This window comes from Pongo abelii, chromosome 12 (genome assembly GCF_028885655.2).
Source record: "Pongo abelii isolate AG06213 chromosome 12, NHGRI_mPonAbe1-v2.0_pri, whole genome shotgun sequence".
NCBI lineage: Eukaryota > Metazoa > Chordata > Mammalia > Primates > Hominidae > Pongo > Pongo abelii.
In genome coordinates, this window is record NC_071997.2 from 99,777,027 (window position 1) to 99,802,151 (window position 25,125).

At 43.5% G+C, this 25,125-nt stretch overlaps 1 protein-coding gene across 11 annotated transcripts in view; it reads right to left on the reverse strand.

Moving 5' to 3' along the window:
- LTBP1 (latent transforming growth factor beta binding protein 1) overlaps positions 1-20,482 on the reverse strand; it is a 446,431-nt gene extending 425,949 nt beyond the window's left edge. For 9 of the 11 annotated variants that reach the window (XM_063713730.1, XM_054548233.1, XM_063713729.1 and 6 more), the window contains exons 1-2: positions 19,619-20,124; positions 18,493-18,563 (exon numbers count right to left, since the gene is read on the reverse strand). In XM_063713730.1, coding sequence (XP_063569800.1) covers positions 18,493-18,563; positions 19,619-20,109 — 562 coding nt within the window. In that variant the 5' untranslated portion in view covers positions 20,110-20,124. Of the gene's footprint in view, positions 1-18,492; positions 18,564-19,618 lie in introns of all 11 variants that reach the window. The other 2 variants (XM_024242216.2, XM_024242210.2) reach the window with 1 other exon arrangement.
- Between the last annotated feature and the right edge of the window lie 4,643 nt (positions 20,483-25,125).

The window sequence follows — 25,125 nt, forward strand, 5'->3', positions numbered from 1 at the left end:
TATATTTAAAAATAAGGAAAATCTAAAATTAATAATCTAAGCTTCCACCATGCGAAACTAGAAAAAGAGCAACAAATTAAATCCAAAGTAAGCAGTGGAAAAGAACTAATGAAAATTAGAGCAGAAATCGATGAAACTGAAAATAGAAAGTAAACAAAAGAAATAAATGAAACCAAAAGCTAGCTCTTTGAAATCATCAATATAATTGATAAGCCTCTAACCAGGCTAACTAAGAAAAAAAGAAGACACAAACTACTAATGTCAGAAATGAAAGCAGGAACATCATTATAGATCCTATGAACATTAAAGGAATAATAAAGGAATATTATGAATTCTATGCCCACAAATTCAATAACCTAAACGAAATGGATCAATTCCTTAAAAGACATAATCTGCCAAAACTCGAGAAACTGAATCAACAATAACCTTTCAAAACAGAAAACAGCAAGCCAGGATGGGTTCAATTCTAGGAACATTTCAGGGAGAAAGTATACTAATTCTCTATAATCTCTCTCAGAAGATAGAAGAAGAGAATACACTTCCTAACTCATTCTGAGGCCAGCATCACCCTAATACCAAAATCAGGCAAAGACATTACAGGAACAGGAAACTACAGACAAGTATCTCTCATGAACACAGATACAAAAATCCTCAACAAAATATTAGCAAATTTGAATGCAACAATGTATAAAAACAATTATACACAACAACCAAATGGGATTTATCCCAGGTATGCAAGATTGGTCTAACATTCAAATATCAACATAATCCATCACATCAACAACCTAAAGAAGAAAAATCACATGATTATATCAATAGATACAGAAAAAGCATTCAACAAAATCCAACACCCACTTATGATAAGAACTCTCAGCAAACTAGGAATAGAAGGGAATTTCTCTAACTTGATAAAGAACATCTATAAAAAACATACAGCTAACATCATACTTAATGGTGAGCAACTAGCTTTTCTGCTAAGATCATGAATAAGGCAAGAATATTCTCTCTCATCACTCCTTTTCAATAGTACAGGAAGTCCTAGCTAATAAAATAAAACAAGATATAACACCAAAGGCACAATCCATGAAAGAAAGAATTGATAAGCTGGATTTCATTAAAATGAAAACTTCTGTCCTAAAAAAGACACTGAGAAGAATGAAAAGACACAGAGTGGAAGAAAATATTTTCAAGAGACATGTCTGATAAAGGACCATTATCCAAAATATGCAAAGAACCTTAAAACTCAACAATAAGGAAACAAACAACTTGATTAAAAAACGGGCAAAAGACCTGAACAAATACCTTACCAAAAAAAGCTCAAGTACCTCAGGCTTATAAAAAGATGTTCAACATCATGTTATTTATTGGGATGTTATTATTGGGAATTGCAAATTACAACAAGATTAAAACCACTACATACCTATTAGAATGGCCAAAATCCAAAACACTGATGACAACAATAAATGCTGATGAGGAAGTGGAGCAATTGGAACTCTCATTTGTTGCTGTTGGTATTGCAAAATAGTATAGCCATTGTGGAAGACAGTTTCAGTTTCCACTTCTTACCAAACTAACCATACTCTTACTATATAGTTCAGGAATCACACTCCTTGGTATTTACACAAAAGTGTTGAAAACTTACGTCCACACAAAATCCTGTACAAAAATGTTTACAGCAGCTCTATTCATAATTGCCAGAACTTAGAAGTGACAAAGATGTCCTTCAGCAGACGATGGATAAATAAACTATGGTACATCCAGACAATGGAATATTATTCAGCACTAAAAAGACACATGCTATCAAACCATGAAAAGACACGGAGGAACTTTAAGTGGCTATTACTAAGTGAAAGAAGCCAATCTGAAAAGACTACCTACAGTATGATCTCAACCATTTGTTATTCTGGAAGAGGCAAAACTGTGGAGACAGTGAAAGGATCAGTGGTTGTCAGGGTTTAGACAGGAAGAAGGGATGAGTACGCAGGGCACAGAGGATTTTTAGGGCAGTGAAACTATTCTGTATGATACTGTAGATGTATGTCATTATATATTTGCCAAAACCCAAGGAATATACAACACCAAGAGTGAACCCTAATATAAACTATGGACATTGGGTGATAATATAGGGGTTCATCAATTGTAACAGGACAGAGACAGGATTTTGATGGTGGGAGAGGTTGTGTGTATGTGGGGTCAGAGGTATACAGGAATTTTGTACTTTCTGTTCAATTTTGCTCTGAACCTAAAACTTCTCTCAAAAGTCTATTTAAATACACTATTTAATAACTCCACTGTCCACTTTGGCCATGGAGCTATTGCTTTAATCTGTAACTTTGTCTTCATTATTCTATGGTTTTCCCAACTGAGACTGAAGGAGTAAGGACTAAAGTTTGTTTTTGTTTTTTGTTTTTTTTATTAAGATAGTCTTGCTCTGTCCCCAGGCTAAAGTGCAATGGCGCGATCTCAGCTCACTGCAACCTCCACCTCCCTGGTTCAAGCGATTCTCCTGCCTCAGCCTCCCGAGTAGCTGGGACTACAGGCGCACGCCACCACACCCAGCTAATTTTTATATTTTTAGTAGAGATGGGGTTTCACCATGTTGGCCAGATGATCTCGAGCTCTTGACCTCATGATCCGCCCGCCTCAGCCTCCCAAAGTGCTAAAGTTTTTTAAGTATTAAAAAATATTTTTGACATTAAAAAATATTTGACATAAATTTTTTTTAATGTTACAAATACTTTTTAATGTACTTAGTATTTAGGTAATTCCTCAAATTTGAATTTTCTCAAAATTTTAACACCATTTCTTAGAACTGTGGCCTTTATATGATATTTAAACATTTGGATGCTTCATCAAAAGTTAACATATTTGGAAATAGCTACATGCTACTGGCACTGGGAAGAAAAAAAAATCTACTTATTTTAAGGAGGCATAGCTATTACTACAATAACTGATGATTTTAATAAGTTTCCCCTGGGGAAAAAAATGCCCTTTCTACTTGGAGAGAAACAAGTATTTTTTAAAAGACCTGATTTTTATACAACATTCAAGTGACATGTCTTTGCATTTATTTATTTTGTGGAAAGAAAAGGAAAGATGCACAATGGGGAAAACAGTCCCTATTTCACAGGACAAGCAAACCAGCTCCTTTTTTAGCTCCTTCTACAAAGGGCCCTAGTCTTATAATAGGCAATTCCTCTCCTAAATACACATCTAATAAAAAAAGTGTGTCATTGCTGAAATTCTCAAGTGGGCTGTTTCCAAACATATGATGCATTCCTCCAGCAACTTCCAGGATGGAGTCAGCATGACCCCAAGGAACAACTGAGCAGCACAGCCTTGTCTCCTCTGCATCTGAGCTTCTTGATCTTGACACGAGGAAGCACAATCCCTGCCAATTCCAAGAGTATGCTCTAGACAACAGCTTGTTCTTCATTTCAGTTTCAAATTATTTTAGAAACAAGTAATGGCACCTATTTCTAAAATAAAATGTTGCTCCTTTGTTACTTTTATTAATTTTGCAATATCTTTCTCATCATTCTTCACTTTTGATATCTTATATTCCAGCATATGTACTTTAAACTCAGGGCCCCCAAGCTTCAGTGTGGATCAGTCAGATAGGTGCTTGTGAAAATGAGGGCCAAGGGGTCTACTACCAGGGGTTCCAATTTGGTAGGTCTGTGGGAAAGCCCCACAACCTGCATTTGTTACGCATCCCACAGGGGTTCTGTTGTAGGAGGTCCTGGAACCACACCTTGATAAATGTGGCTTTGAAGAATATGAAGAAGTGTGGTTTAGGCATCTTTTATGTTAAGGAACAGAACAGAATTAGGACGACCTAAAGGTACAAAACACATTTATAGGTATATTCACTGAATGAAAACTGGTTTCTTTGCCGTTCCTCAGTGAGCATACAGTATAGAATGTGTATTAATGTGCATGGTGGCCAGGTGCAGTGGCTCACACCTGTAATCCCAGCACTTTGGGAGGCCAAGGTTGGAGGATCACTTGAAGCCAGGAGTTCAAGACCAGCCTGGGCAACACAGCGAGACCCCACCTCTACAAAAAAGTTAAAAAAAAAATAGCTGGGCATGGTGGCATGCACTTGTAGTCCTAGCTACTCCGGGGGCTGAGGCAGGAGCATCGCTTGAGCCCAGGAGTGCAAGTTCACAGTGAGCTATGATCACGCCATTACACTCCAGCCTGGGTTACAGAGTGAGACCTTGTCTCTGAATAACAATTAATAACAACAGTAACAACATACACAGCTACATCTTATCCGATTCCAAGGTTCCCATCTGAGACTGGGGAAAATGATCCATTCCACTGGGCTTTATACCATACAAACTCATCCTCAGGCAGAAATGAAGGGGGAAAGGATAAATGAAGCCTCTACTCTCAAGGCCTGGAGCCCAAAAGAGCTGATTTCCCTGTCCCCCTCATCACACCACAAGTCATCACAGTAGAGTGGGGGGGTGTGGAAAGGGAGGAGGAGATGGGTTCTGCTAGAGCAGTGGTTCTCAAGCCACAGCTGTATCAGGATCCCCAAGAGGCCTGGTTAAAACACAGATGGCTGGCCCCATCCCAGAGTTCCTGGTTTAACACGGCTGGAGAGTTTGCATTTCTAACAAGTTCCCAGGCGGAGCTGATGCCCCATTCCAGGGTCTATACTTTGAGAGCTACGAGGCTAAGTGTCTGTGAAGTGCCATTCAAGCACTCTGTATTAAAAGAAGAAATCGGGAAATTTTGCCAGAGAAAAGAGCCTCTAACACTCAAAACACAGCATTCCAAACTTACACAGTGACATTTGTTGTAATATACATTCTCATAAAACAAAAAGTACCATTTAATAACATAATCTCAGTATTCATTGATTTAAATGGATTTCAGCTGGTCTTCCACTCAGAAACAAATGAAACTTGCAATGCTTACTAATCAAGAAACCTTACCGAGGGTCTATTGTATATAAAGAGAACTGCTGTGTAGGCCAATCTCCTAAATGAATGAAAAAGTAAAACAAAAACAGTCTCTACCTTTAATTTACTTATTGTCTGTATTATTTCACCTTCAATTACTATGAAATTTTGGACTAACTTAACATAACCTTTTCACTACCTCAAAATAAAAGAAACAGGGCTCTCTTGAAAGAATTCTTGTCTTTGCACGAACCCTACTTTTAGGAGAATAAAATAAATTCCAGGGAGGGTAGAATTAAAGTGGAGATGTAGGTATTTTTGTTTATTTTCAAACCAACTTCTAGGAGATGTACCAGAGACACTGTTGGTAAACTTGATGGTCAGTATAAACATCAGAGACACCAATTCTTTAGTTACCAAAAACTCATTGAAAATGGGTACCTTTTATGCATTCCATTTTTCAAGACAAGGAATGCACCAACACATTATAAAAAAAAAAGTGTACAAAATGGTTATAAAAACCTTATTAATAAGGTCACCTTATGTTTATACGTCCCTTCTGTAAAGTATTGAAGCATTTTTTTTTTTTTTTTTTTTTGAGATGCAGTTTCCCACTTGTTGCCCAGGCTGGAGTGCAATGGCACAATCTTGATTCACTGCAACCTCCACCTCCTGCTTCAAGTGATTCCCCTGCCTCAACCTCCCAAGTATCTGGGATTACCAGCGCCCACCACCACGCCCGGCTAATTTTTGTATTTTTAGTAGAGATGGGGTTTCACTATGTTGGCCAGTCTGGTCTCGAACTCCTGACCTCAGGTGATCCACCAGCCTCAGCCTCCCAAAGTGCTGGGATTACAGGCATGAGCCACCACACCCGGCCCCTTTTGTGAAGCATTGTGATGAGCCTCATTTGACTTGATCTTTACTACAAAATGGGAGGCGGAGTCAATGACTAACCCAACTTGTAAATTAGATGTTGAGGTGGGGGGATGAACAAAACCTCAGAACAGCATACAAATGTTCCAAAAATATTTAACTCCCACTTTAACACAACCTATCAGCTCTCTGTAGATTTTCTATGATCATCAAAATAAAATTTTTAATCAATTTTTAAAGGATTGAACATTTTTTAAAATTTAGTACCATGTAAGGATCCCCATTAATTTGCTTTTAACACAATAGTGACCAGTGACTTGGCTTTCTTCACCCTCACACTTTCATCCTAAACCGCAACCTCGCAGCTCCCTGCTGAAGGTCTTGCCTTTCCACCAGAGCTCGGCAGAGGCCCAGAAGTCCAATCAGCACAGGGCTGGTCTGGCAATCTGGGCACCAGGCAGGTGGTCAGGCTATGACAATAATTTGTGTGTGGACTTGGGTACTTCACTGTTCCACATGCAGTTTTTCTCATCAATAAAAAAATAGCAATCAAAGTGATCTAATGAATTTTCTATGTAAGATATTTTTCCATGCCTTAAAAAATACTAAATCCTTTATTTTCTTTAATTTCTTAGTAATAAAATACACTTGCATGCACTCGTGTTGTATAGTACTTGTGATGACTGTGCTTGTCTTGTACAGTCCCCTCTTGTTATCTTATCTGTGGCCTCACACAGCCTATAAGACTTGACTTGGGATCCAACCCTATCTTATATCACCTATTACAGCAGCACTCACTGTCAACCCAACGATAATAACCTATGTTCCCACAACAAGCCAGGCCTATCCCCACTCCAAGGCCTTTATGCTAGCCATTCTGTTGGCCTAAAATACTCTTCTCTCAGACCCTTTCATATCACACAGGCCTCACATGTCACTTCCTATAGAGACCTTCTTTTAGCCCTCTCCCCACCTCCACCTCCACCTCCTGTCACTCTCTAGCCTGTGACCCTGTTTTAGTTTTTTCAAGTACATGGTACTTGGGGATCTAAAATTAGAGGGAAAAAAAATCATACAACATTCATTTACTTCGTCCCAAATCTCTATCAAATGATGATATTGAGCAGAAAGATTCTAAAATTGGCAGGGAGAAAGAAAAAGTCATCTTAACACCTTCCGTGTACCAAAACCTACTATATAGGAGCTTGGTGAAAGTACAACAAATCAATCCATTCATTCATTCATTCATTCATTCATTCATTCATTCCATAAAGGTGTACATGCTTACCAGGTACTGAAGACAAAAAGATGACTATAGTATAATCACTACCCTCATAGAGCTCACATTCAAGCAGGAATGCCAGACAATACATAAATGTCTATGATGCAATGTGACAAGCATTCAGAGCAAAGAGGATTTGTATGCCTGATATTTACAACAACATGAATGAAGTTGTGTGATGAGGGTACTCTTCCCGTCTGAAGGTTGAGAAGTCTCAGAGGAGTTCATTAATCTGCTTGAAGTTTCACAGCCAGTGAAGAGGCAGAAGTATCGTCATCCTTGAATGATTTATGAAGGTGAAGTGATAAGTCTCGGCTTATTTAAATAGCTTTTACAATAATCATATTTTGAAGATGCTAAGTGTTAACTGTCTACTCGCTATGGTGTGAACATGAAATGCATATGGGAGGATGGAGACGCTACATTTAATTAAAAATAGCAATAATAGGCTGGGTGTGGTGGCTCACACCTGTAATCCCAGCACTCTGGGAGGCCAAGGCAGGTAGATTACCTGAGGTCAGGAGTTCAAGACCAGCCTGGCCAACGTGGTGAAACCCCATCTCTACTAAAAATACAAAAATTAGTCAGGTGTGGTGGCAGGTGCCTGTAATCCCAGGTACCCAGGTGGCTGAGGCAGAAGAATCGCTGGAACCCAGGAGGCAGAGGGTGCAGTGAGCTGAGATCACACCACTGCACTCCAGCCTGGGCGACAAAGCAAGACTCCATCTCAAATATATATATATACACATATATACACACGTATATATGTGTATATATATATACGTATATATACACACACGCATATATATATACACACATATACATACACACACACATATATATATACAGCAATAATAAAATGAAGTTCATGAAAGATTAAAAGCCACATTGGAATTGTCTGGTAATTCTACAAAGAAATAAAAACATGTCTAAATTTACAAAGACAAAAGATCCTTATCCTTCTATTTTCCTTACTTTATTATCATATTTTCTGTTGGCGGCTTCTTACTGGTAGCATGCTATCTCCTCTATAAAAATTCCCTCTAACTGCATTATCCAAATCCCTCTGAAGAGTTGCCTCCAGTCACTCGGTTTTCACCTCTAAATAACTGATCTCATCAGTTCAGTAAAGTTGGCCACATCAACTTCGGATAGCAACACCTTCCTCTAATTCATCTTCCCATCTACTGACCAAATTCATCTTTCCTTTGGCCCAGCAGAACCAAGAGCATGTATTAAAAAACCAGCCCATCCATCTTCTAGTTTACAAAACACGACATTTTCAAACTGTTTACTTATGTCCATGCCAACAATATTACTCAAATGTGGTGGAGTAAAAAAGCCACAGGGAATAGTGTAGTTGGCCAAGAACAGTATTTGGGGATCTAAAATTACAGGGAAAATCATACAACATTCATTTTACTTAGTCCCAAATCTCTATCAGATGATGATGTTGAACAGAAAGATTCTAAAATTGGCAGGGAGAAAGGAAAAGTCATCTCAATTTGGGCCATGCCAGAGCAGCCTTACAGAGCAAAGGCAGGAGGAAACAGAGTAAGGTGCTGTGCCCTTGAAAAAGCTGTCATAATCAGCAGTGTCTGCTGGGCAAGGAAAAGTACAGACAGAAAATGCAGGAAAGAAAAACAAGTGGAAATTATTGCCAAAAGGTGAGAGTAAACAAAGAAAACAGAAAGAATTCTTTCTATAGTATTTAGAGGACAGCATTAGCAACATAGCAAAATCAGAAATGCTAGTTTGACTCAACTCTATTCTATTCCTAGGTAGCATTTGTACTGTGGCACTTGTACTGTGGCAAAGCAAGGGACCTGCTTCCCAGGAGCTCAACACTGATGAGGGGACAGATGCCTCTTCCACCTGGCTCAGCCATACCCAGAGCCAACTAAGAGTGAAATCAGAGTGCTTAGGGAGCATCAAATAGAATCTGCTTAGGGAGTACCAAACAGGATCAGCCCCCAAGGATCTCAGAAGACGGGCATGGAAGAAGCAGTGGTGCCCAGGAGGAAGTAGTCCTGAGCAGACAAATGAAAGGTGCTGCGAGCTCATTTTTGTCAACTACTCTGCAGGGGCCCTGCTCTCTATGCACTTTTAATATATTACCTAATGCAGCCCCATAGCAAGCCCCTGGATGATGACAGAGACCATCATTATTCCTATTTTGCGAATGGAGTTAACTTAGCCCTGCTCCAGGTCTCAAGCTTGACTGTCTGAGATTACACAGTGAGGAAGTATTAAGGTCAATTAGGAGCTATTCTAATGCCAAAGACTGAACTTCCAACCACTGAGCCATAATGCCTGCCATTCAGGACAAACCAAACTGAGACCAAGTAAGGGGAGGAAGAGGAGAAAGGCAACAAAAGCATGCAAGATAGAAGGGAGAGGAGGGGAGTAAGCAGTGGCACCTCCTTCTTATAACCACACAGTCATGGGTCTCGATGGCGATGTATGCACAGAATTTCAGTATCCAATGGACTGTGTCTACATGATGTGCTCAATCCATAACAGGCAGGAAAAATTAACAGACACACATCAGTATATACATATACAGGCAGACCTCATTTTATTTTGCTTCACTTTACTGCACTTCGCAAACACTGTGTTTCTTACAAATGGAAGGTTTGTAACAACCTTGCATGCAACAAGTCTACTGGCAATATTTTCCCAATAGCAAGTGCTCACTTTCTGTCTCTGTGTCACATTCTGGAAATTCTCATATTTCACACTTTTTCACTATTAATGTATCCGTTACAGTGATATGTGATCGGTGATCTTTCATGTTACCATTGTAGTTGTTTTGGGACACCACAAATCATACCCAATATGAGACAGAAAACTTAACTGAGAAATGTTGTGTGTGTTCTGACTGCTCCACCGACCAGCCGTTCTCTCATCTCTCTCCCTTTCCCTGGGCTTCCCTATTCCCTGAGACACAACAATATTGAAGTCAGGCTAATTAATAACCCTACAATGGCCTCTAAGGGCTCAAGTGAAAGGAAGACTCACAAATCTCTCACCTTAAATCAAAAGCTAAGTGAGGAAGGCAGGTAGAAAGCCAAGACAGGCCAAGAGCTAGACCTCTTACACCAGTTAGCGAAGTTGTGAATGCAAAGAAAAAGTTCTTGAAGAAAACTGAGAAGTCAATTCCTGGCCTCAATGTTTCAAAGGATGGGCTGACTCTCCTTTTAGGGGCTAACACAGCTGGTGACTTTAAGTTGAAGCCAAAGCTAATTTACCATTCTAAAAATCTCAGGGCCCTTAAGAATTATGCTAAATCTGCTTTGCCTGTGCTCTGTAAATGGAACAACAAAGCCCGGATGACAGTCTGTGTGTTTACAGCATGGTTAACTGAATTTTTTAACCCCACTGTTGAGACCTATTGCTCAGAAAGGTTCTTTTCAAAATATTACTCCTCACTGACTATGCACCCGGTCACCTGTAAGCTGTGATGGAGATGTACATGGAGATTAACGTCATTTTCATGCCTGCTAAAACATCATCCATTCTGTAGTCCATGGGTCAAAGAGTAATTTCAACTTTCAAGTCTTCTTATTTGAGAAATACATTTCATAAGGCTACAGCTGTCATAGATAGTGATTCCTCTGATGGATTTGGGCAAAGTAAATCGAAAACCTTCTGGAAAGGATTCACCATTCTAGATGCCATTAAGAACATTCATGATTTACGGGAGGAGATTAAAATATCCACATTAACAGGAGTTTGGAAGAAGCTGATTCCAGCCCTCATGGATGACTTGGAGGAGTTCAAGACTTCAGTGGAGGAAGTCACTGCAGAGGTAGTGGAAATAGCAAGAGAATTAAAAGTGGAGCCTGAAGATGGGACTGAATTGCTGCAATCTCATGTTCGAACTTGAACAGATGAGGAGCTCCTTCTTATGAATGAGCAAAGAAGGTGGTTTCTTGAGATGGAATCTACTCCTGGTGAAGATGCTGTGAGCATTGTTGAAATGACAACAAAGAATTTATAATTTTATACAAACAGATGATAAGGCAGCAGTAGGGTTTGAGAAGACCGACTCCAATTTTGAAAGAAGTTATACAGTAGGCCAAATGCTATCAAACAGCACTGTATGCTACAGAGAAAGCTTTCATGAAAGGAGTCAATTAGTGCAGCAAACTTCATTATTTTCTTATTTTAAAGAAAGTGCCACAGCCACCCCAACTTTCAGCAACCATCCATATCAAGGCAAGACCTTCCACTAGCAAAAAGATGACGACTCACTCAAGGCTCACTTGATCATTCCATTTTTTAGTAACAAAATATTTTTAATTAAGGTATACACTTGCCTTTTTAGACATAATGCTATTATTGTACACTTAATAGTCCACAATATAGTATAAACATGACTTTTACATGTACTGGGAAACCAAAGAATTTGTGACTCACTTTATTGAGATATTTGCTGGAACTGAACCCTCCATATCTGAGGTATGCTTGCAAATACAGCCCTGATGTATTTTTCCATAAGTACCAAAACAACCAATTTGTGTCACACCAACAAATTATGTAATATTTTCTCTCCACTAAGAAAGCAGGAAACCATTAGTAAACCATGCATTTAGAGAAAGATAAGACCACAGTTTCTCCTTTATGTAAAAATCATTGTACTTAACTACCACATCAGGGAGCTTTTAAAAACATGACCCTGATGGGCAGCTTCTATGTTTGTGTGTACTTTAAAAATTTTGTAATTAAAAAAAAAATTTAGTGGAAAAAAACACCCAAATGTTCCAAAAAATCTTTTTTAAAAGGCACTCTATGTAATCACTGATGCAGCAACAATTTTGCAAACTTCCAGCTCTCGCAAAAATATACATATATATAACTTTAAAAATTTTGTAATTAAAAAAAAATTAGTGGAAAAAAACACCCAAGTGTTCCAAAGTGTTTAAATCTTTTTTAAAAGGCACTCTACATAATCACTGATGCAGCAACAATTTTGCAAATTTCCAGCTCTCTCAAAAATACACATATATACATTAAACATTCAACTAACTAAAGAAAAACTGGATGTAAAAACTGCATGTGCAGCAATCTTTGACTGTATATACATTCTTCAAATCCGAGCTATCCCAATGTTTAGAGGGTTCCTGCCTTGCTTGAGAGGTTTCTCTAAATTGTTAAGCATTGAGGTTGGCCTTTAAATTACCACATAAAGGGTCATAAATATTGCCCAGGACTGAGTTCCTTCCAGATCAGTTTCTCAAACTGTGGGCCACCTCCATCAGCATAATTTGGGATGCTTGTTAAAAACCCCAAAGATTTTGATTCAATTTGTTGAATTTAACAAGTTTTAACATTTTAACAAACCCTTCCAGTGGTCCCGCTGGACATTCATGTGTAAGAAACACCAATCTAGAATCTCTTTAAAAGAGCCCCAGTAAAAATGGCCTGAGGCATCACCAAAATTACCTGTGGCCAATTCCTCATCTCTCCTAACACCCCCTGGAGCAGCCAGAGCTGCTGCAGTAGAAAAGTAACCAAATTAGATCCACAGTCACAGATTGTGTGGCAGGGGCCCAGTCAAAGCCCCGCCCACCCATCCTTGGGTAAGCTGCTAGGGTTCCCAAGTGCCCCAGGAATGAGCCAACTCTGAATAGCCCATCTCTCCAGCCTATGTGCAAGGCATCCACAGGCTTACATCATGAATTGAATTGTACTCCCCCTACAAAAACAAAGAAAAAAGTGTTGAAGTCCTAACCCCAAGTACCTCAGAATGTGACCACCGTTGGAGATAGGTTCTTTACAGAGGTAATCAAGTTAAAATGGGATCATTGGCGGGGGGGGGCAGAGGCGCTAATACAATGTGACTGATGTCCTTATAAAAAGGAGAAATTTGGACACAGAGACAGACACACACAGAAGACAATGTATAAAGACACAGGGAAGAGACAGCCATCTACAGACCAAGGAGAGAGGCCTAGAACTGCCTTCAGAAGGAAGTAACCCCATCAACACCTTGACATTGAACTTCTGGACTGCAGAACTGTGAGACAATACACTTCTATCGTTCTAAGTCACCCAGCTTGTGGAACTTGTTCCAGAAGCCCGAGAAAACTCACATAGCTTGGAAAATCATGATGTGAAGTCAGGCAGTGGAAGCCAATCCAGATAACTGAGGACTGTCAGGACAGTTTTCAGACCAAGACCTCAAGAAAGAATGTCACAGCACTGAACGTCCAGGAAGCCCAGGGAAGTAGGAAGAGCCACAAGACCTGCAGTGGCATCTGAGCACTGCCCCACTGTCTGGAATAGGGGTAATAAAGCATGCCTGCCTCAATGACACTACAGGGTGTGAAGATCAAGAAAATGCTCTCTGTAAGCTCCACAGCACCGCGCAAGTTACCCCCACCCCATCGGCAGCTCCTCTCTGCTGGACCTGATTTTGGTCCGTATTAAAAGGGTGGTGACATAGCCCTCGCACTCCAAGTTGCCTCTGTTCATTGCTAGGAAGGACTGGGAAGCAAAATCTGCACTTTAGGAAAATTTGAGCTCTCGAACATGTTTGAGTATGTCTGAAATATCCAAAACAACAAATAACAGGGTCAGAAACAGCAAAACCCTGTGGTTGTCAAAGGTCTTTTCAACAAGTCAGGCTTCCTAAGGGCCCAGGGTTTACTGGGCAGCAAAAACTTCGATAAAGCAGAGCAGGCAGGAGGCAGGCAGCGTCCTCAGCAGGCCCATGGGCTGGAGGAGGGCTTCATCATGAAGGTTTAAGCACTATTACAGTGTAGAATTTATGGTTCCTAAATGCAGATTTTAACTAGTCTTGAGAACACATATTTGACCTAGTGTGAACTTGACCTCTGGGTTCCTCTCTCTTCACCGAGGTTGTCTGCGTCACATGACAAGATTCTCCAGCTGACCCTCCCACATGGGGGCCGGGGTGGCCCTCCTAGCAGTTGCCATGGTAAACCTCACTGCAGATCTATTGGCAAAGCAGCTGCCAATGGCCATAGCAGGCATACAAAAAAATATATAATCACTCTGGGCTCGACTCCCAAGTTTGGCAAGCACGATGCCAAGCCAAGAGGGATGGGGGACAGCCTGAGACAGTTCTCTAGGTCACCTGAACTCCAGCCACATCACACCCTCCTGGATGATGCCATCCACCACTGCATCTCTGAGCACCAAGGGTGCATGTGACTCTGTCTCCTTTGCATATAATTTAAGGAAAATGTCTAGAGTTGGGTTTTTTCCCCCAAAGTAGCATGGGCTGAATGCCAATGGAAAAGCAATGGAATATCGATTTTCTGTTTCTTGCTAAGGAGAGAACAAGTCATTTGATGTGCCATGAGTTAAGTGAGTAAAAACAGACCTGCACTCCCTACAGCTGGCTGTGTTCCTCCTCTATTCATAGAAACTGGCACATGGTAAAAGCTAAATAGTAAATGAAAGAACCATCCATGCGTGTATGGAAGGCCTGCAATGTGCCAGGCACCCGCTTTGGATTCGTATCTGCCATCATCTCTCTTCCTTCTACCCCATAACCCTGCCAGCCCAGCCTCACTCTCCTCTCATTCTTTTGTATTGCCTATTCCCATGTCCAGTCTTCTCATTAAAGCTGAGCCTACCGGCAATGTCTCGGTCTGGCCTGCACTTACCCTGAGACGGGGGCAAAAAGACTGGAAGAACCAATGCAGGGCATGGGAGGAGGTGCAGTTTGGGCACAGAAAAAAAAAAAACTACAAAAATGATAGGAGGCAAAAATGTTACACATCAGGGGTTTAATGCCCCACTTGGAAGACAAAGTCCCTAACCCACAAAACCTTCCTTTAAATGTTAATTCCTTGGAAAGAGCACAAATGTGTTCCATCTCTCCATCTCTTTTGTCCAAAACAGGTAACGCTATCAAGAGTCATCCAATATTAACTAAAACGACACATCCCACACGATAATTTCAATTCCTAGGGATCCACACACAAAGGGCGTCTGGAAAAGCAACATTAACATGCAACCAGGCGTCTCTACATAGTGACTGGGCAGCTACAACCTAGAGGACCACTTTGGTGAGTGCACATACCCATTCTTTGCCCTTGTGTGGGTCTGCCGCTTGCTTGTTCACATCTTTCTGATTTGCAATTTAAGGTTCACTAAATCTTTGTCTTCAGAAGCATTTGATCATGGTCCATTTAAATTAGGTTTCAATCAACTAAAAACAATCCAGGCTTGCTCAAAGGGATACCTTATTTTCTTCACTGGATTAGGCAAATACTGAACAACATGAACACTTCCAATCTCTTACACAGAAATTTTTTTTGCATCAATTGGACATGACCTATATAAACTCAAATTCTTCATTATCTTCAACATGTAATGACAATTAGAAGACATCCTGGGTTATACATTTAAATGTACATGCATATTTTATGATGACTATTATAAGGGGGAACTTCATGTGGGCATATCATTGGTTTTTGTACTCTTATCTGTAATAAACTATACCCAAGTGTAATTGTTCAATCTCAGCATAATAAGGAAGTGAGAGAAGGAAACCACAAACAGAAGAAAACCAAGTTATCGATAAAGGAGACAGAATTTACTTGGCTTGATCCAATACTAATCTCTAATATTAATCTTTCTGGTTTCACCAAGGCTTTCATACCCATTTTTTTCATCTTAATACCTGCAACCATCCTATAAAGAAGGCAAGGTTTTGGCACAGTCATTTCTGAGTGGGAAGATATAGGTCAGGCAGGTCAAGTGAACTCCCCGAGGCCACACAGCTAGTGAGGGCTTCAGCACTTGAATTTAGGTCTTCTGACCCCAAAGCCAGGAGTCTTTCCTGGCATCACACTACTCAGTCATGGACACAAGGTTTATAGCATCAGCAGGAGCCGCAGTGGTCCCATCTGAAGGTAGAAGGCTCTCTCAGCTCTCTGGATCTCCCAGACACATGCAAAGTAAGTCCCCTATTTTAAATATCCATCTCAGAGAGACATTATTTTGGATCGCACGCTGACCTACCCCAGCATGCCTTTTAAAAACACAATTATTTCTGAAGAGAGCTGTGAATTAAGTTTCTAGCATTTGTACCTAAATTCATTTGTTAAACTGGGAAGTACAGGAAGGTTCAACTTCTGAATGCTGAAAACCATAGAAAAGGAAAGTGATGTCACATTGCTTAGATGCTGGTACTGTCCAAGGGCTACCTCCTAGAAGCCAGCGGGAAAAGTTAAGCCAAATGCTAGAAGCATCGGTTGTAGGTACCGTAAGATTAAACCAATGTAGCAACCTCCTCTAGAGCCCTGTAAGTAACTTCAACACTGATTTTTCCGACCAGCAGTCTTCTGTGATCTCTCTGGATTACCAGGGGGCAAACCCAGCTAAACCCAGGCACACACTTCTTTGCCTCTCTTGCCTGCAGAAGCAGGAAGCCATGAATTGATTCCCCAAGATCCGGAACATCTTGGGATCTTCTAGAACATCTTTGGATCCCCGAATTCCCCAAGCAACCTGAAAATGGGGGCCTATCCTCTTTTCAGAGACAGAACTCAATTGCATCATTTGCCAAGCAAACTTATTAAAAAGCCTTAGAGCATTCTCTCCAACAGGCATCAAGGAGCTTCTGCCTATCTGTAAAATCCTGCTCTGAATTCTTTTCTTTTCTTGAGATGGAGTCTCTCTGCATCGCCCAGCACAATCTCTGCTCACCGCAATCTCCTCTACCCAGGTACAGGCAATTCTCTTGACTCAGACTCCTGAGTAGCCAGGATTACAATTACAGGCATGCGCCACCATGCCCGGGTAATTTTTTTTTTTTTTTTTTTTTTTTTGAGACAGAGTCATTGTTGTCCAGGCTGGAGTACAGTGGAGCGACTTCGGCTCACTGCAACCTTCACCTCCTGGGTTCGAGCAATTCTCCTGCCTTAGCCTCCCCAGTAGCTGGGATTACAGGCACACACCACCATACCTGGCTAGTTTTTTGTATTTTTAGTAGAGATGGGGTTTTGCCATGTTGCCCAGGCTGGTCTCGAACTACTGGCCTCAAGTCATCCACCCGCCTTGGCCTCCCAAAGTGCTGGGATTACAGGCGTGAGTCACTGCACCAGGCCCCATTCTGTATTTTTAACCTTTACTCAGCAATATCCCATTGCAATGGTGCTGTAACAGATGAGTTATCTCCATGTTACAGACAAACCATATCATAGCAGGTTTTGGACAGAATGAGTTACTGAGGGGAGTGGGGGCGTGTCATTTGGCCTGAGCAATGCTAAATTCTAAACAAATGCTAACACATTTCTGACAAGTATAATTTAAGAAGTTACAAAATGAAAAATTATGACTTAATCTAAAATGCCTAGAACCCTGAGCATTTCTGATCTAGTGGTTTGAGTTCAATAGTCAGAAGGCTGTTCATGCCTGCAATTACTGCTTGATCATAAGACATCATAAAACCTGTGGACATTCCCCTTTTTACAAAAGTAAGGCCAGTATGCCAAAGCCTTTCTGTTTCCTTCAGGATTGAAGACATTTAACAAACAAGGTCACTAGACTGACTGTATCGGAAATTTTTTAAATTCATCCACCTGTATTTTAAAATTCAAGCAGCAGAAATTTTGGACAATTCCAATCCACATAGGAATGCCTCAATCTCTATGCAAAGAACAACTAAGAATGCTTCACTTTTTCTGAGGGAGAAGGTAAGACTCCTTTATGTCCAATGAGCACCCGATAGCATCAATTCGTCAAGAAGAGCCTCAAAATACATTTTAATCTGATCCTTAATTTCACAATGCATAGGAGAAAAATTTTCCAGTGTTCTCAAATCTATATGCATCATTAACACATTTTTTTAAAAACACTGCTGGGCATGCATGTGAAATGCAGAAGCACTGCAGAGAACCCCATCCGTCAGTTCTGATGAGCAGCAGAGAAATGCATTCTAGAAAACCATCAGGCCTCAAGGATGAAGGATTCTGGTTGCTGTTTTCAGGAAGCTATAAAAACTATTGATGTTTTACTCCAGAATAGGGCCCTCTACTCCCCAATCCCCTCCTGCCATCACCGTAAAGAATGTCTTTCATTTGTTGGTATCATGTTCAAATTAATTACATTGGTTCTGCCATGCGGCATATCCTCAAATGGAAATTTTTTTCCTAACTCCTGATTCACAGATGTGCCCGAGTGATGAATATCTCCGTTGAGTTCAGAGAAGTCTTGGATGCACAGCACTGTTCTGTACAATGTATTGCTGCTGGCATTGATACTAACATTACCCTGACTCAGCCCTTCCTAGGTGGTAATGAAGCCTGGATGGATTGTATTTCAGACTTCAACTTCCCTCGAGCCCTTTCAAGAGGCCCTTGTGAGATGCCCCCATGTGGACACCTCCCCCACCTTTGCCTACTGTGCAGGGCCACTATGAACATGGCAACTTACGTTTGGTGCACCTCTGGGAGCCAGGGGCCTTACTCCAGCCATGACAACACCGCCCTCCACAGACATTGACCCTGAAACAAAGCAAGATCGCTGAGTCCAGCAGCAGAAAGACCCCCTTCCCAAGAACCCAAGCTTCCAGCATGTTCCAGAAAGGCCAGCCTCCAGCTTCTGCAGCCCTCTGGATGAGAGAGAGTCCTAACAGGTACCCCGGATGCCCAACCCAAAGCTGCCCAAGCAGAGGGGCAAGGCCCATACATATATCAGGGAATGCTGGGAGAACCAAAAAGCCTGCATAACCTAGGGCTATACAGGAAGGGAGAACAGGGCCCAACAAATGGTTTTCTTACCCCCAAATTACAGTAGAGCCAAATTTATTTTTTCTATTATCTGGGCCAACATTTCAAATTGGAAATGAGTTTCAGAGAGAACTGTCCAAAAAGGAGTGAGGGCACACGGCCTGGAATCACCCCTGAAAAAAACATGCCAACTAAGCAAAACAAGTTTTCCCCCACACCCCAACCTGAGATGAATTCCCACAAAGGGAAGACACTATGAGCGCCCAATAACAGAAACATTCCAACCAAAACTTTTATCAATACCAAGACACCCCACCCCAAGAAAGCAGACCCCACAGGTGCAGCGAAGTCCAAGCCCATGATTTCTCTGATGCTGCAAAGTTCCAGGCCACAGAACAGGAGCTGGATCTTGACGGCTAGCCCGCCCTCGAAACATTTTTTTCATTACCTAGACCAAAATTAAAACTCAGTTGCAGAGTTTAATTGATGCTGAGGGATTAAACTGTAGTGACCTCAAGTTTACGCCCATCTTCTAGAAGCAGTTGGGTTTGCGCGCAGAAGGTTACGCCCCAGGCAGAAATGCCTTTTGTGTTTACCCGCAGCTCGGTAACAATGCACTCGGAGTTTCACGTCAGTAAAAGTTCCTGGGCTTCACCGCACTCCCCTCTTCCCGCGGCGCTCAGCGCAGGCGGAGGCGGGGAGAGACAGCCGACCCACCGCGCGCGACCGCCCTGGCCACCGCGGGGCTCCGAGTGGCCCTGACCCCGCAGGTCCCTCCGCGGGCGGCGCGCGCGAGGCGGGCGGGCGGGCGGAAGGGGGTGTGGGCTTACCCCTGCAGCTGCTGCTTCTGGTGAACCTGCAGCCTAGAGCCCCCGCCGCTCTGGGTCTCCTGCGGCACCTTGGAGCGCACGACTTGCCTGCCTTGTTTGGTGAACGGGGCGGCTGCCGGGTGGCCGCCGGGCTTGGGGTGGAGCTGCCCGCCGGGGGCCGCGGGACGCGCAGGCTCCGGCGGCGGCGGCGGCGGTCTGAGCCCCTGCAGGGCCGCCCCGCCCGGCTTGCTCGTGCGCCGGGTCCTCTCCGAGGGGACCCCGGGGGAGGCACGGCTGGGGGCGCCGGCAGCCGCCGAGCTGCGGCTGTACCTGGCGTTGAGCGCGACGTTGAAGGTCCGGGAACGCGGGGGCCCGCTCAGGGGCAAGGCGCCGGCTGCCAGGCCGGGGCCCGGGTGCACCACGTAGGTGATCCTCCGCACCCGGCCGTGCGCCGAGGACGCGAGCAGCCCTGCCCAGAGCAGGAGCCCCCACCTGAGCCAGGCCCCCGCCATCGCGGGCCCCAGCCGGCGCGACCGGCCGCGCGCGGTCCGGCTCCCTCCCCCGGCCTTGCGGCTCGCCTTTCCCCGCGCGTTCAGGCTCCCCCGAGAGCTGCCGAGAGCCCGGGAAAGGCGGGAGGAGGCCAAGTCGGTGGCGAGGGAGGAGGCTCTGCGGGCGGCTGAGCGGCCCCAGACCCCGGCCGATTGTGGCTGGGAGCAGGAGGAGGGCGTGGGGGTGGGGAGCGCGGAGCCCGGGGAGCGGGGAGGGGCGAGGGGAGCGGGCCGTGCAAGGTGAGGGTCCGCGCGCCCGGCAGGGGGGTGCAGCGCGCGCCGCCTCGGGGCCCGGCGAGGGTGGCCGAGAGCGAGCGAGAGCGCGCGGGACACTCCGAGGCAGCCCCGGCGGCGAAGTCTTTTAAAAGTTTCTCTCCCGTGGCCCCGAGTGTCAGACCTGAGCAGCCAATCTCCGGCAGACGTGACGTCAGGCGGCAGATCCTAATTGGGGAAGGCGTGCGAGGAGCCCGAAGGCGCGCCACCACCCTCCACATCCACAGGGGTTGCCCCCGTGGGTCGCCGAGGCGGAGGTCCCCACGCCCCGGTCCCCTGTCCCTGGAGAGGACAAAGGGCTCAGCAAAGTTACTGAACGGTCCTGTCCTTTCAGAAGCCCCATGCGTTTGATATTGTTTGGAAGCCCCGGAATTTTCTTATCCGTGTTTGCTGGGATACTTGCTGCGGGGTTGAATTCAGATACCAAATCGGGCCCCAGAAAGGGCTGTCGGGGCGCGCTGAGGTCTCCATCGGAAACCGTTTAGGTGGCTCCCTATGGGGCTGTAAAGTCCCCGTGGCTGCTTCTCGGTCTGCAGCCTCTGGTACCCTACTCTTTGCTTGACAGGGATGGGAGTGCAGGGCGGGCAGCAGAGGGCGCCCGCGTGGGACGGGGAGAACCGCCCAGGGACAACCGCAGAGACAGCGCTGACCCTGGGCCTTTAGGGTAGGACTAGAGTTCAGGATCCCTGAAAACCCTAAGCCATTATTGTTTTTAATAAAGACGAATCAGTTCACCGGACCGTAATCCGACCGGGTCACCCAACTCTGAGATTACCTGACCCATTAAGAGAGATGGCAGAATGTTCCAGGGATAGAATCCTGGGGGTTCATAGTGCTCTTTGGGGAAAACCATGAAATAATGACATATTTACTTTTAGCATTTGAATTCAAAACAATGTCGCATGATTTTATTATGTGAATGCAATAGAAAGTCCATAGTTATAGCAGTCTTCTTCTATTTTTATTTTTTTTTAAAAGCCTTTGACTTAAGAATGATGGTGTGTTTCCAAGGCTTTGGTTGTTCTTGTTCTTATTTACTTGTGGCTTATCCTTTTGTTTTGTTGCCGGCATGCATTGGCTAGTAGACAATTGGTAGCAGGTGTCAATGGTTTAAGAAGCATTAATGGAAAAATCATTTAACCCTAAGGAAACTTAACCCATTAATTAATTTTTTTTTCCTGCACATTGGAGAAAGACCTCCAATATTTGATTTGGCAGGCAGGGCCTCAGTCCAGCTGCCTGAGCACTAGCTACTTGTGAGAACACAGTTTGAGAGGCACTGTCATGGAATAAATAGCGCCGGACTGGAGGGAAGAGCCCTCAGGTCCAGTCCTAACACTGCCATTAGTAAGCTGAAGGACCACAGGCAGCTCACCTCTCCTTCTGAACCTCCACTTCCTTCTCTGTCACAGAGGAATTGGATGAAAAGACCCTGCCAGCCCTAGCAGTCTGTGTCTCTAAGAACATCCAGGGTCCTTCTGGACAGGATCATTCTAGGTCAGCCCCTGAGCCAGGCCAAAGTGAACTAGCTGAGATTGAGGATTGAGGTGAGTCACAAGGCTGCCTCCCAGGTTGGTTCGAAGTCAATGAGTTACCTCAATTGATTGTTCACTGTCAGTTATGGATCCAATTCCTTGTTCTACTCTTTCCCCTCTTCTTGATACTGTACTTGACTAGTCTTAAGAAAAGTTTAAAGAAAAAAAAAGAAGCAGCAGCTGTCTCTCAGCATCAGGTTCTGTATGAAGGATACAACAGAAGCTAATATCCACCCCATCTCTGAAGGAGGCACTGAGGCTGTGGAAATACAAAGGATCACAAGGCATAAAGCCCTTGTCTTTAAGAAACTTCGTGTCTTGTTAGGGAGAGAAGATGTAAATGAAAGCTTAAAAACGATAAACAACAACTTAATGAAGCAACACTTTGAGATCATGATAGACCTCTCACAAGGGAGGACCTGATTTGTATGATGCCTGTATCATAGTATAGCCCAGAATTCTTTGTCATCTTATGGAAAATTCACCAACGTGTAGGGAAAATACTTCCTACCTGCAACTCAGATCAGTTCACAGAGCTCTTACCTCTCAGGTAGGGATCATGTAACAGCAGATGAAATGGTTGGAGGTGGGGAGGAGGGTGATTAGCATAGCTACGACATTCTGCAGAGCCAGGACAGGAGAGGAGAGATGTCAGACAGGGGAAAGCTCAGGAAAGAGTAAAGGACAGCATCCCCAACAGGACCAGCCTCTACCTGTCTTCAGTGGTGGTCACTCCCAGGCCCCAGATGGACAGACGGCAAGCACTAAAGCTGCCTTTGGGCATTAAGTGGCAGCTACCTGTGGAGGGCACAGCCTGGATGGAGACTCTAGGGGGCTGGGCTCTACTTGCTGCTTTACTTCTGTATTAATATGTTCTCACACTGCTAATACATACCCAAGACTGGTTAATTTCTAATGGAAAGAAGTTTAATCGACTCACAGTTCCACAGGGCTGGGGAGGCCTCAGGAAACTTAACAATCATGGCAGAAGGGGAAGGCAAACACATCCTTCTTCACATGGAGGCAGCAAGGAGAAGTGCCGAAGCAAAAGAGGGGAAAGCCCCTTAAAAAACCATCTGATCTCCTGAGAGCTCACTATCAGGAGAACAGCATGAGGGTAACCGCCCCCATGATTTAATTACCTCCCACCGGCTCCCTCCCACGACACATGGATTACAATCCAAGATGAGATTTCAGAGGGGATGCAGCCAAACCATATCAACTTCCCAAGGAAACTTGAGCAAGTCATTTCACCTCTCTGAGCTTCAGTTTCCAGAAGACCTGGGACTCTGCCTGAGATCCTAGTATTTGGGGGAGAAATGACCTTAACCATGCCCTTTGGTTCTGCAGAAAAATGTTTTTTAACCATTAAAAAATGCATAATGCAGTTTTCCTCTCAACCCACAGCAATAGAGAGGTGGGCATTTCACACCAATCTTCAACCCAATTACAACCTGCCTTATGACAGATTTGGATATATCACAATCAGTTCATCTCTGAAACAAAACCACAGGGGAAAAAAAAAAAAAAACCTCTAGTGTGAGGCTGGGCACCGTGGCTCACGCCTGTAATCCCAGCACTTTGGGAGGCCAAGGCAGGCAGATTACTTGAGGTCAGGAGTTTGAGACCAGCCTGGGCAACATGGTGAAACCCCAACTCTGGGAAAAAAAAAAAAGGCCAGGTGCAGTGGCTCACACCTGTAATCCCAGCACTTTGGGAGGCCAAGGCAGGCAGATTACTTGAGGTCAGGAGTTTGAGAACAGCCTGGCCAACATGGTGAAACCTTGTCTCTACTAAAAATATGAAAATTAGCCGGGCATGGTAGCGCACGCCTGTAATCCCAGCTACTTGGGGGGCTAAAGCAGGAGAATCACTTGAACCCTGCAGGTGGAAGTTGCAGTGAGTCAAGATTGTGTCGCTGTACTCCAGCCTGGGCGACGAAGCGAGACTCCATCTCAAAAAAATAATAAAACTAAAACGAAAAAAATTTTTTAAATGCAAAAATAAATCTCTAGTGTGAATGTTAACACCATCCGTCTACACATTAGTGTAAATGTATGTATACACGCAATTAATATGGAAATATACACATGTGCAAGCAGCCCCACTCTGTAGTTGGGAGACTCCAGCAAAATCAGTTTTCCACATAAGTCTCTTGCTATTTACGTAACTAGCAAGATAATCCTTGAAAAACCTGTTATGCACCCCATGTACTATCATCTGAGTTGGTCACTCATCCCAAACACTGAACTCACTATTATTCTGAAGGTGAAAGCCCAGTTTCTGTCAGCCATGAGGATGGGCCTTTGCCAATTCTAGACCCAGTTTAATGCTATAGATGCTGGACTCAAACCCCCCTAGAGTTCAAGGTCCATTTATATTGGCAGTACACAACTTCCTGGTTCAAAAAACAAGCCTTTAAAGATCTCATAAAACTTCTTGGACTTCAGATGGTTTTTACAAAACAATACTCAGATGAGCTAAGTGTAAATGAATCAGAAAAGAGGATTATGTTTCCCATAAAAACTCATGAGTTTGAGGATTAGGAGAAGAAAGAAAGGCTGGCAAATGCCAAACATTTTAAAGCGCTTTGAGACCATTAGTCAAACTCAAAACGCGGCCAGGTTCCCTCATCTTTACACTTTATGAGTTTTGTAATTGAAAATCTTTTCCTACATTTAAGATCAGCTACAAATCAAATTTAGTGGCTGCCTATGATCAGAAGAGCATCCACCCATGTTTTCTTCCAGGCAAGCATTTCACGGAGCTCCTTTTAGTCCTCTTTTAGTTTCATCAAGAAATTCTTAGAAAGAAAATGAGAGGGGAGAAGGAAAAGAAATCAGAAGCCAATAGGCTGTAGATAAAAGGAAGAGAGAGAAAGAGCAAGAGAGAGACTGAGGGAAAGGAAAGTGAGAGGAGAGGAAGCAGGAGAGAGAGGGTGAGAAGGGAAAGACAGGCAGAAAGACAGAAAGACAGAAAGGCAGAAAGATGGATAGAGGCAAAGAAGGAAGAGGAATGAAGGGAGAAAGGGGGAAGGAAGCAGAAAGCAATGAGTGAGAAAAGGAGCAGACAGAGATGTAGACGGAGAAAATGAAAAAATGAAAGGAGAGAAGAATTTTAAACAGAATCTATGGCTCCATTTCCTCAGGCTGCTCATTAGGATTCTGGCAGC